This window comes from Sycon ciliatum, chromosome 1, assembly GCF_964019385.1.
Source record: "Sycon ciliatum chromosome 1, ocSycCili1.1, whole genome shotgun sequence".
In the NCBI taxonomy this organism is placed as follows: domain Eukaryota; kingdom Metazoa; phylum Porifera; class Calcarea; order Leucosolenida; family Sycettidae; genus Sycon; species Sycon ciliatum.
Genome location: NC_088643.1, coordinates 57,354,962 through 57,367,490, shown reverse-complemented (window position 1 = coordinate 57,367,490; position 12,529 = coordinate 57,354,962). Strand labels below are relative to the sequence as shown.

General features: G+C 50.1%; 2 protein-coding genes across 2 annotated transcripts in view; one reads left to right on the top strand and one right to left on the bottom strand.

Annotated features, from left to right (window-relative positions):
- Positions 1-539: 539 nt before the first annotated feature.
- On the top strand, positions 540-10,290 carry LOC135804519 (methylmalonic aciduria type A homolog, mitochondrial-like; the record flags this gene model as incomplete). The annotated part of the gene is given in 7 exon segments (XM_065318406.1): positions 540-660; positions 980-1,024; positions 1,740-1,861; positions 2,527-2,676; positions 4,301-4,381; positions 5,609-5,691; positions 8,885-10,290. Coding segments are annotated over 7 exon segments (780 nt in total), but the record flags the coding sequence as incomplete, so codon positions are not given.
- A 263-nt stretch (positions 10,291-10,553) lies between these two features.
- Positions 10,554-12,529, bottom strand: part of LOC135804518 (ubiquitin carboxyl-terminal hydrolase 48-like) — a 47,224-nt gene continuing 45,248 nt past the window's right edge. The window contains exons 32-33 of the mRNA XM_065318405.1: positions 12,010-12,082; positions 10,554-11,198 (exon numbers count right to left, since the gene is read on the bottom strand). Coding sequence (XP_065174477.1) covers positions 11,179-11,198; positions 12,010-12,082 — 93 coding nt within the window. The 3' untranslated portion in view covers positions 10,554-11,178. The remainder of the gene's footprint in view (positions 11,199-12,009; positions 12,083-12,529) is intronic.

The following is a 12,529-nucleotide window of genomic DNA, read 5'->3' as shown; positions in this document are numbered from 1 at the left end:
CTTCCCTTCACCTTTGGCATTTATCAGCCAGCAATGTTTTACTAGAGCAAAGGCGCTGGCGGGAACAGAAACAGCAACGTTTCTTTCTCAGCAAAAACAAATAAAAAGGAAAGGAACAAAAAAGGATCAACACCAGGGATTCGTCCATACCCGGTACCCAGGCCAGGTGTGTACTACCCCTGGAAAGGCTCTCCCACAGATTGCAGTACAAAAGCCACGGCCAAGTGTCCCACTGAGGTGCGGTCGCTTGCCCGGACCGCTGGGACGCGGACACCTACGAAGAGCAGCCTGTGACGTTTATTGTTTATGACAGAAAATCCGCAAAAAAAGTTGGGCTTGTCCCTTTAGCCTTTCGCCCTCTACCATCCCTTGAAGTGATCCTATGCTAGCTGTTGAATATGGCATGTATTGATACAAGGGCCTGCGAAGAAAAGTTTCAACTATGCTTCCAAGACACTGTAGTGGTATTGAGGCTAAATGCACGCACGTGTGTGTATGTGTTCGCGTGTGCATGTGTGTGTGTGTGTGCTTTGATTCAGGCGGTAGATCCGAGCTCTTCTTTCACCGGTGGCTCACTGCTCGGTGATAAGACGCGCATGCCAGAGCTTTCACAGGACAAGAACGCCTATATCCGGCCATCACCTACCAGCGGCACACTGGGTAACGGCGCTGTATTCACTATTGTGTGTGTGTGTGTGTGTGTGTGTGTGTGTGCATGCGTGCGTGCGCGCGCGCGTGCGTGGGTGTGTGTGGAGGGGGGGGGGGGGGGGGGCATTCATGCATGTGTGTGTACATTGTCCCTTCACGGTCACTAGTTAGCAAATGTCACTCAACTTGGACAGTGTATCAGTGGTTCGGTTTATGTTGTAGTTCTTAGGCGTTCAGTTTGGAGCTGGGTTTTGTATTGTCTTGTGCTGCACGTATACTCGTAACTTGCCACATGATGGGTTGTGCATGTGTGTACTCATCTGTGCTATAGGCGGAGTTGCACAGAACACCAGTGAAGCTGTTATTCTCTGTGAAGGTAGGGCATGGTTCTCCCACTTCTGCATACAGCCACACATGCATAGCAACAAGCCTGTGTGTGCTGCCCACATTAAGAGCATGTGTGTGTGTGTGTGTGTGTATGCGTGCGTGCGTGCGTGCGTGCGTGTGTGTATCCATGCATAGCAACACGCCTGTGTGTGCTGCCCACATCAAGAACATGTGTGTGTGTGTGTGTGTGTGTGTGTGTGTGTGTGTGTGTGTGTGTGTGTGTGTGTGTGTGTGTGTGTGTGTGTGTGTGTGTGTGTGTGTGTGTGTGTGTGTGTGTGTGTGTGTGTGTGTGTGTGTGTGTGTGTGTGTGTGTGTGTGTGTATCCATGCATTGCAACAAGCCTGCATGTGCTGCCCACATCAAGAACTGCGACTGGATCCAGGACTCCAGGTGCACCTCTATGTCACTACACAAACGTACATGCCTACGGTGTTGAGATGTACTATTGCATCCCTGTACACGTGTGTGTGCGTGTGTGTGCGTGTGCGAGTTGATTAAGTCATTGGCTGCACTGTAGTCTGGTAACTGAAGCGCTCACTAGAGCCAAGGTCGTGCACCCGAACTGCAATCTCTCTCTGGCCCTGACCAGCTTACCGTTAGTTTCCTTCGGTGTGTGTGTGTGTGTGTGTGTGTGTGTGTGTGTGTGTGTGTCACTGTGTGTGTGTGTGTGTAATATCGACATCGATTTGTTCTTGTTCTTGCAGCTGCTGGCTATGACATTGTTCTGGTGGAAACGGTCGGTGTTGGTCAATCCGAGTACGCTGTCTCCAACATGGTGGATATGTTTGTGCTCTTGATTCCACCAGCCGGAGGCGATGAGTTGCAGGTACGGCGCTAATGCAGCTAGCGACGGAGAGGTTCAGTGAGTTGTGAAACGAATACGTACCGATGGGGGGGGGGGGGCTAGCAGCTCGTTACTGCACCCCTAGCCTGGCCTGGCTAACTAGTGATTCTCGCAGCAGTGTTCAATAATTTCTTCCCGCAGGCATCCACAGTGGCATTGATCATGAATTCGTGATGTACGATCATCACCCACAATCCAAGTTTGCAACCAGCAGAGCCGCCTTGTCTTCAGAGTCAGGCGAATTATTCCCAGGGGGGGGGGGGGATGCTTTTGTACCACACTTTTGTCACAATTCGCGTAATTAAACTCTCTATTATGTACATGTAGTGAGAAGTTGCCACAGGCTGGTGCATATATTTACTGTGCCTTTGTGCTCTGGAAGGCTGGCATGTACAATGCTGTGTCTATGATTGGCTGTTCATTTCATTCAGACTGCGCTTGTCATCAGCTACGAGTATGTTCTATGGAAGAAAATCATCAAGAGGTACACGGCTATCCTCTCAGAGTATCTTTTTGCTGTGTATATTAAAAAAAAAAAATCTGTGCGGGGGCATGCTATCCTCTCAGAGACTGAGTCTCTGCTGCAGTCTGTAGACATATCAGTCAACAGGAGCAATTGCATATTCTTGTATGTGTTCATTTTGCAGGGTTTGAAGCGAGGCATTGTGGAGATGGCTGATCTGATAGTTGTGTCCAAGGCCGACGGTGACCTCCATGCCCCGGCTATACGGATGCAAACTGAATACAAGAGTGCACTGCGAGTGATGCGCCCCTACTCCGAACTCTGGAACCCAAAGGTTGGCATGGTTTTTCCCCAATTTTCAGCATCCGTTTTTGAGTGCCGCTCCTACCTACTATCTCTGAGTCTCGTCTTGAGTGGCTATGCATGTCTTGAATGTCTTGAGTGGCTGTGAGTCAGCATGTACGTAACAGCATGCGCCCACGCCAGGCTGGTGGCTATGACTCAATGTGTACATATCTGTAAGGCTGTGCACTGCACAGCATCGCACCACTGTCCGTGATTTCTAACTTATGTCCCTCATGAGCGTTGTGTCCCATATGGTGCAATGGTATGTGCAGCGATTTCCAATCGATAGATTGCGGGTTCGATTCCCGACGATCATGGTCACACACGTCTTTCTTCTCTTTCTCAGACTCTTCCCGACTTTTCTTTCATTCTCCTGGGTGGTTACCACCAGCCAGTGCATGCCGGAGTACCGTAAAGTCGCGGATAAAAGCCGGGCTTATAAGCATATAAGCCGCTTTCTGCATCAGGCTTTAGGCCGCAACCACACTACGTAAAAATCACAGTACAAATTTTCATGCATATCTCAGTGCAAGTCGGTACGCAACCACACTACACTTTTCGGTCTGCATAGATGACGTTTTCACGCAACCAGCACGTGACGTTGTCGTACCAAAGCGTGTGCCATGCGCTGGAAAAGACCGGGAAATTCAAAAACAATGCTGGTGCTGATGCTATGTACGATGACCCGTTACAAAAGCAAAGTTGTACACAGGAGAAGGAGCGCGAAAAAGACGAAAACGACAAACGTGGCTTTCTACAGGGGTGCGCCAGTTGCTGAAAACCTACAAAGCGCATTTTGCATTTCACACGCGTCGGCATGACGATTTCTACTGTAATGCCGTTTGTACGTGATTTTGTACCTAGTGTGGTTGCAGCCTAAATGCAAACCAGGCTTGTATGCAAATGATACTTATATGCACCACTGATATTTTGCCAGGCTTCTACGTGCGACACGCGTAGATCTACCACTGACCACCGGTAAGGCGGCAGTTTTACTATGCACTGTACATAGCGCATGCACTCTTGACCTACCCGATCCGCGCTTGCATAGAAGCCAGGCTTCTACGCGCGACAGGCTTATATGCATTTGACCCGTTTGATTTCCAGGTTTCTATCCGCGATGTGCTTGTATGCAAACCCGGCTTTTATCCGCGACTTTACGGTATGTGGTGTGATGTGTGTGCGGGGGAAAAAAAGAAAAAGAAAAAAGGCCAAAAAGTAGGGATTCACTGGCCAGAAAAAGCCACTTCATAGCTGTGTGGTGTAGACCAGGCTGAATAGTGGCGGCCAATTCATCAGCCTTGCAAGCTGTTGAATGGTGCAATCCCAGCACAAGTTGCTATGGCTTCTGCTGTAGCATCGCTATCATCGCCTCCGGCGATGAGCGTCCAATGGTCCAATGGACCAGCTCCCAGCATTGTTGGAACAGCTCGAGGTATATCCACCTGCTCTGGGAATAGGGAGTGGTACATTACAAACAGCACTCTGGCTAAGGTGTTGACTTTTAAAACTGCCCTGAGTGCTCACAGTAGGCGCCCAGCTCTGATGCTTGCTCCAGTGGCTTTCTCTGTTTGCTCATTCTCTTGTACGTTGGTATGCTTGCCTGTGATCAGGTGCTTTGCATCTCGGCTATACAGAGTGATGGCATCGAGTCACTGTGGAAGACAATGGAAAAGTATCGCGAGAAAATGAATGTAAGTGCAGTGCAGTGGTGAGTGTACTGCGTGGACATGGAAATCCGGTCGAATGACCATATGGCCTGCGCTCTCAGTGCGTACAAATCGTTGCATATGTGTACCGTATGCGTACTCGCGGCTGCATGGCCAGCGCCCTGGGACCGCTTGACCTAGTATTACCGGATTTCCATGTCCACGACAGTAGTAGTAGTAGTAGTAGTAGTAGTAGTAGTAGTAGTAGTAGTAGTAGTAGTAGTAGTATCTGTATGTATGAACGGTGGCAACGTCCGACCCCTGATTTTTGTGATGCGAATGAGTGCAGCACCCATTCTAGCGGTCTCTTCTTGGTAGTATACACGCGTGTGCTGCGTTTTTGCAATTATGTGATCGCTCCGAGCTGGGGTCGAATCTCAGGTGCCACGTACTGTACAATGTACATAATAGCTTCTTTTGTCCTCTGTGCAGCACACAGTGCATGCTTTTTAAAATATGTGTGCTTTGGTGTGCGTGTGTGTGTGTGTGTGTGTGTGTGTGTGTGTGTGTGTGTGTGTGTGTGTGTGTGTGTGTGAGAGGGAGAGGGAGAGAGAGAGAGAGAGAGCTGTCATTGGCATTGATTCAACGATGGCTGTGTGCGTGTGTGTGTGTGTGTGTGTGTGTGTGTGTGTGTGTGTGTGTGTGTGTGTGTGTGTGTGTGTGTGTCCCATATGGTGCAGTGGTATGTGCAGTCGATTTCCAATCGAGAGGTTGCGGGTTCAATTCCCGACGATTATGGTCGCACACGTCTTTCTTCTCTTTCTCGGACTCTTCCTGACTTTTCTTTCATTCTCCTGGGTGGTTAGCACTGGTTACCAACAGCCAGTGTATGCCGGAGTATGTGGTGTGGTGTGTGTGTAGAAAAAAAAGAAAAAAAAGAAGAAAAAAAATGGAAAAATGAAAAATAGGGATTCACTGGCCGGAAAAAGTCACTTCAATCAGCTGTGTGGTGGATACCAGGCTACAAAATAGTGGCTGTCAATTCATCAGCCTTGCAAGCTGTTGAATGGTGTAATCCCAGCACAAGTTGCTATGTCTAACATAGCTGTTCGCTATCATCGCTTCCGCGATCGGCAGGTCTGAGGTCTGAGGTGTGTGTGTGTGTGTGTGTTAGCTATCATCGCCTTCGGCGATGGGCTTTCCAAAGGTCCAAAGGTGTGTGTGTATAATGAACATTCTTCACATTGTTTCTTGGGTGTGTTACTTGTGCAGGGCTGTGGAAGATTGGCCACAAGACGGGAAAATCAGCGTCAAATCTGGCTGTGGAATCATATTGAGCACCAGCTGCTTAGCCGGTAACTGTCATGATGGTGGTGGGGGTGGTGGTGGTGTGTGTGTGTACAGCTGTGCAGTGGTGGTGGTGGTGTGTGTGTGTGTGTACAGCTGTGCAGTGGTGGTCGTGTGTGTGTACAGCTGTGCAGTGGTGGTGTGTGTACAGCTGTGCAGTGGTGGTGGTGTGTGTGTATGTACAGCTGTGCAGTGGTGGTGGTGTGTGTGTGTACAGCTGTGCAGTGGTGGTGTGTGTGTGTACAGCTGTGCAGTGGTGGTGTGTGTGTGTACAGCTGTGCAGTGGTGGTGGTGTGTGTGTACAGCTGTGCAGTGGTGGTGGTGTGTGTACAGCTCTGCTGTGGTGGTGGTGTGTGTGTGTACAGCTGTGCAGTGGTGGTGTGTGTGTGTACAGCTGTGTAGTGGTGGTGGTGTGTGTGTACAGCTGTGCAGTGGTGGTGTGTGTGTGTGTACAGCTGTGCAGTGGTGGTGTGTGTGTGCACGTGTGTACAGCTGTGCAGTGGTGGTGGTGTGTGTGTGTACAGCTGTGCAGTGGTGGTGTGTGTGTGTACAGCTGTGCAGTGGTGGTGTGTGTGTGTACAGCTGTGCAGTGGTGGTGTGTGTGTGTACAGCTGTGCAGTGGTGGTGTGTGTGTGTACAGCTCTGCTGTGGTGGTGGTGTGTGTGTGTACAGCTGTGCAGTGGTGGTGTGTGTGTGTGTACAGCTGTGTAGTGGTGGTGGTGTGTGTGTACAGCTGTGCAGTGGTGGTGTGTGTGTGTGTACAGCTGTGCAGTGGTGGTGGTGTGTGTGCACGTGTGTACAGCTGTGCAGTGGTGGTGGTGTGTGTGTGTACAGCTGTGCAGTGGTGGTGGTGTGAGTGTGTACAGCTGTGCAGTGGTGGTGTGAGTGTGTGCAGCTGTGCAGTGGTGGTGTGTGTGTGTGTGTACAGCTGTGCAGTGGTGGAGTGTGTGTGTGTACAGCTGTGCAGTGGTGGTGTGTGTGTGTACAGCTGTGCAGTGGTGGTGTGTGTGTGTGTGCAGCTGTGCAGTGGTGGAGTGTGTGTGTGTACAGCTGTGCAGTGGTGGTGCGTGTGTGTGTGCAGCTGTGCAGTGGTGGAGTGTGTGTGTGTACAGCTGTGCAGTGGTGGTGTGTGTGTGCAGCTGTGCAGTGGTGGAGTGTGTGTGTGTGTACAGCTGTGCAGTGGTGGTGGTGTGTGTGTGTGCAGCTGTGCAGTGGTGGTGTGTGTGTGTGTACAGCTGTGCAGTGGTGGAGTGTGTGTGTACAGCTGTGCAGTGGTGGTGTGTGTGTGTACAGCTGTGCAGTGGTGGTGTGTGTGTGTACAGCTGTGCAGTGGTGGTGTGTGTGTGTACAGCTGTGCAGTGGTGGTGTGTTTGTGTGTGCAGCTGTGCAGTGGTGGAGTGTGTGTGTGTACAGCTGTGCAGTGGTGGTGTGTGTGTGTGCAGCTGTGCAGTGGTGGAGTGTGTGTGTGTACAGCTGTGCAGTGGTGGTGTGTGGGTGTGTGCAGCTGTGCAGTGGTGGAGTGTGTGTGTGTACAGCTGTGCAGTGGTGGAGTGTGTGTGTGTGCAGCTGTGCAGTGGTGGTGTGTGTGTGTACAGCTGTGCAGTGGTGGTGTGTGTGTGTACAGCTGTGCAGTGGTGGTGTGTGTGTGTACAGCTGTGCAGTGGTGGTGTGTGTGTGTACAGCTGTGCAGTGGTGGTGTGTGTGTGTGTGTACAGCTGTGCAGTGGTGGTGTGTGTGTGTGTGCAGCTGTGTAGTGGTGGTGTGTGTGTGTGTTCAGCTGTGCAGTGGTGGTGTGTGTGTGTGTACAGCTGTGCAGTGGTGGTGTGTGTGTGTACAGCTGTGCAGTGGTGGTGTGTGTGTGTACAGCTGTGCAGTGGTGGTGTGTGTGTGTGTGTACAGCTGTGCAGTGGTGGTGTGTGTGTGTGTGTACAGCTGTGCAGTGGTGGTGTGTGTGTGTGTGCAGCTGTGTAGTGGTGGTGGTGTGTGTGTGTTCAGCTGTGCAGTGGTGGTGTGTGTGTGTACAGCTGTGCAGTGGTGGTGCGTGTGTGTGTACAGCTGTGCAGTGGTGGAGTGTGTGTGTGTACAGCTGTGCAGTGGTGGTGTGTGTGTGTGTACAGCTGTGCAGTGGTGGTGTGTGTGTGTGTTCAGCTGTGCAGTGGTGGTGTGTGTGTGTACAGCTGTGCAGTGGTGGTGTGTGTGTGTGTGCAGCTGTGTAGTGGTGGTGGTGTGTGTGTGTACAGCTGTGCAGTGGTGGAGTGTGTGTGTGTACAGCTGTGCAGTGGTGGTGTGTGTGTGTGTACAGCTGTGCAGTGGTGGAGTGTGTGTGTGTACAGCTGTGCAGTGGTGGTGTGTGTGTGTGTACAGCTGTGCAGTGGTGGTGTGTGTGTGTGTACAGCTGTGCAGTGGTTATGGCCTGGTGTAATATGCCCGAAACTTGGCCGAAAATGCTGTTGGGAAATTCTCGTAAACCTTGCCGAAAATGCTCCCAAACCTTGCCGAAAATGCTCCGAAAATGCTCACTTTTTTCAAGTTTTTTGTAATCCTCAGCACACGCCGTCAAAAGACTCAAAATCAGGGAGTCAGAAAATACCGGTATTTTTACGACTCCCTGGTCAAAACCATTATTTTCAATTCATAAACTCAACAAGAAGCTAACCCACGGAATGCGGAAGTGACGTTCTTGTTTGGGAAGTTTTCTTCTCTCAATTTTGATACACAACGGCCAAGTGCTCCGTTTCCCCAAAATGCTGCATCACGAGCGCAAAGTGCTGGGTTCGCGGATTGTACCGAAAATGCTCAAAAAAATGCCGGCATATTACACGGGGGCCTAGCAGTGGTGGTGGTGTGTGTGTACAGCTGTGCAGTGGTGGTGTGTGTGTGTGTACAGCTGTGCAGTGGTGGTGTGTGTGTACAGCTGTACAGTGGTGGTGTGTGTGTGTACAGCTGTGCAGTGGTGGTGTGTGTGTACAGCTGTGCAGTGGTGGTGGTGTGTGTGTATGTACAGCTGTGCAGTGGTGGTGATTATGCAGGAGTGTGTAGTCGTCGTGACGTCTACAAGCACATGTTTCTAGTGTACATGTACGGTATGTTTTTGCTGCTGCCTATGCTGGCTGTCGTTTGCAAGTTAACTTTTAAAACAAGCTTTCCTGTTGATGTTGATCGTGGTGGTGACGGTGCTGCTGTTGCTGCTGCTGCAAATAGATTCAAGCGTCATGCACACGTGGAGACAATGAAGGATGGCATGGAGTCAGCGGTGCGCTGCGGTCGCATTACACCCGGAATGGCTGCGCATAACATGTTGGATGCATTCTTCGGCACGACCCGTGCGTCTTCGCCTGCTGCCGATACAGGTGAAGGAGACGATCAGGCAGGCAGGTGATTGCTACTGCTGACTACTGCCATGTGTACGCGTTGTACACTGCACAGTGTCCATGATGTACACCATGTACTTCGGTACGTGATGTACATTTTTTGTAGCTAGATGGAACCAGTGGCAAGCGATAGTATGCCACGGTGTTATGCGAGAGGCCGTTGCTCTCAAAACAGGTGTTGCTGAGGTCTATGCTGAGGTCTATGTACCCTGATGCTACCTACATGTACAATGCATGCCAGGACACTGGACAGGGCAGGGCAGGGCAGGGCACTACAGGGCAGTACAGGGCGCTGACACGTGCCGTTGCGGATCACTGCCATTGACCTGTCCTGGTCGCAAGGACACGCGCTCCTTGTCCAGGCAGTGCCGGAGCAGCCTGCTCACACCGCGGCCAGGCATCATCAGATGCTTGCTTCAGTTCAGCATTACAGCATCGCATGGTGTTCTCTGGGGTAGCCGCCGCCAGTGTGTGGTTGGTGTGCGATGACAGCAACCTTCTTGTTTCAGATTACTACAGTGCTATGCCATGCACATGGCTAGTGTGCTGGTGATGCTTAGCCAAGTTAGTTGCATGTGCAGCTGCTGCATCTATCTGCCAGCGAGCAGTCGAACAGCCTGTTGAGAGACACTGTCAACTTAGCTCGGTTGAAAGCAGTGCCCCTCGTCTCTCAGTCTCGGTGACACCCTTCAACCGTTTATGTCCCTAGTTTCACCAGCGAGTCACTTGTAGTTAGCCGTGCTGGTCCTTATCAAGTTCAACAATTTGTCTCATTCATATTGTAACCAGTACTAGCGTATCATCATTGCTGTGTGCTGTGTCGTATGCTATTTTAGGAGCACTTGATAGCTAAATCCCTTCTCAGATCCGCTATTTATTTTTTTTACCCTATTCTTCTTTTTTTTTAAGAGCAAATCACTGATTTAATTTCAAGGACTGCCATGATGTTCCTGCAACCAAGCGCACCCCTCCCCCAGATCGATGCAGAGTGCGTCACTCCAGACTAATCCTGCCCCCTGTTTAAATTACACGTATGTGCCAAAATATAGAAAATACACTTCACCCCATATTATTGGAAAACCAATTTTGTCGAGTCGCTCGACATGAACCACCTCTCTTCTCTCTGTCTGTCTGTCTCTCTCCGAGGAAAGGAATCAGTGTCAACAAGAATGCATGACCCCAAATTGTGCCACAGCAAGTATCACTTTGTGCATTGAGGTTTTGCTGCAGCCGAATCCAAACTTCTTATGCCAGTAACTAGTGCAATATACACACATACTTCAAGTACATAGGTGCAACAACTTTGGCACAAGGAAGACATCATGGGTCTGTCTGCAAGCAAAAGCATGCTGTAGTTAAACATGACTGTATTGTATTCTTGGTATGACTTTCTAAAACAGAGTTGCACACAGACGCTGCATTGCAGAAGTACGACAGCAAGGGTGGAGCAAATGGAGGGCTACTTTCACCCACATGGACATCATCCACAAACCCAGGTATCAGGAAGGTGGTGAAAACAAATCAAGTCAGCTGGTGAACTGCAAAACTAGAGATGTTGGTTAAAAAAAGGGTTAGCTAGGTGCTGGTAATCAAGAATGAACCACTATTAAACAGGTATAAAATGTCAGTGAACGAAACTGGAATTCAATGGAATACTAGTCATCGCCAACACTTCAGGCGTTGATGAACAGATAATGAGTGTGTGTGTGTGGGGGGGGGGGGAGGGCATACAAAAAAACAAATGACCTATCATGCCCTGCATCGAATAAGTAGGAAAAAAAGGTGGGTACTTAGGTAAACACACACACACTGACACAAAAACGAACACACACACACACACACACCCACCAGGGCTTTGGATCTATAATTATAAAAACTACAACGGCCTACTAAAAACAATAAAATCTAGACGATGGCTCAGCTAAAAAAAGGTACTTGAAAACCAGTGTAAGAACAGAAACCAAAGCTATGAAAGCAAGGGCTCCACCACCATCACCACCACCAGTGCAGAGAACAAGACTTCAAGAGTAGATGGAGTATCGGCGTGTGTCTGCATATATGTTCAGGAGGAATTATGTGCATGTGCGTGCATGGGTGTGTGTTCACTTTGTTCATGCACTGCTCTCAGGACAGCAGCACGGTTCCTGCAAGTGCGACACGGAGACAAGACAGAGAAGGGAACACAGTATGATATTGACATCATGTGATCCTCCTACTTGTGAAAACACACCGAGGCTGGACCAGAGCCCCGAGGTAAAGTCGGAACTGTCACATGTACATGCAGTGCAGGGCCACTACTGCCACTACTGCCACTAGGGCCACTAGGGCCACTAGTGAATTCTGGGTCGACACGGCCCAAACAAGTCTACCTCGCACAGTCAAGCTAACGTTATCCATGCATCAACACAGCACAACACTACAGGTACATGTACTGTCAGTTGGCGAAGAACTGGGGGTCAGCCTCTCCTAGCCTACACACTTCTTATCTTCATGTATTACAGTCGATGCGCAGTTGAGTCGCCGTGTATACGTTGGTATGCTGTGCTTGATGCAATTCTAGCCTGGTCGCTCTTCAGCGCTCCGTTCTTCAGCGCCCGACAGCACAATACTAGCAGCATTGGACATGTTGACAGAAAAGGAGCCCTTGCGACAGCACACGATCAACCCTAGCCTCCTCCCCACCAGCAGCACAAACAAAGCCACCAGTCGGCCAGGAGTTACCAAGTCGACACCGGCGGCGCATGTGTGAGCACACACACGCACGCACACACACACACACACACACACACACACACACACACACACCCACACCCACCCACACCCACCCCCACACACACAGAACCACACACACCCACCCACCCCCACACACAGAAACACACACAGAAACACACACAGAAAAACACACACAGAAACACACACACAGAAACACACAAGGACGTGTCCATGCCCATGTACCTTTAAATCCTTCTTCAGGCGTGGTGTCTACTGGTGCCAGTTCTTCTACTTCAGTTGCGACTGGCTTATCCACCTAACATGAACATTGAAACACAATGAAAGGAGCAGCAGAGCATGAGCTACGGTAGTATGTAGTACACATACGTACGTACAACTAGCAGCACTATTCTATGAACATACGAACAGACACAGGGTATTAGAGAGGTTCTGCTACACGGAACTACGTACCAAACTCCGTGTCAACTGCAGTGAAGTTTGACACGGAATTTTCGTACGTTGCACCGGTTCTGCTGTACGTAGCATGCTCGAAGCATGCACGAACACCCCGCCACATGTACTCTGTACGCTCACTTTTCACACGGAGTACAGTCCGTGTGAAGCGTGCTTCACACGGAAAACGGTATGAAAAAATCCGTATCAAACTAAATCCCGTACCGCGGCGAAGTTTCCATACGTACTTTGGCACGTTTTACCGTGTGGCAGAACCTCACTATTGTTACTATTGTACGCTAAGCCCTGA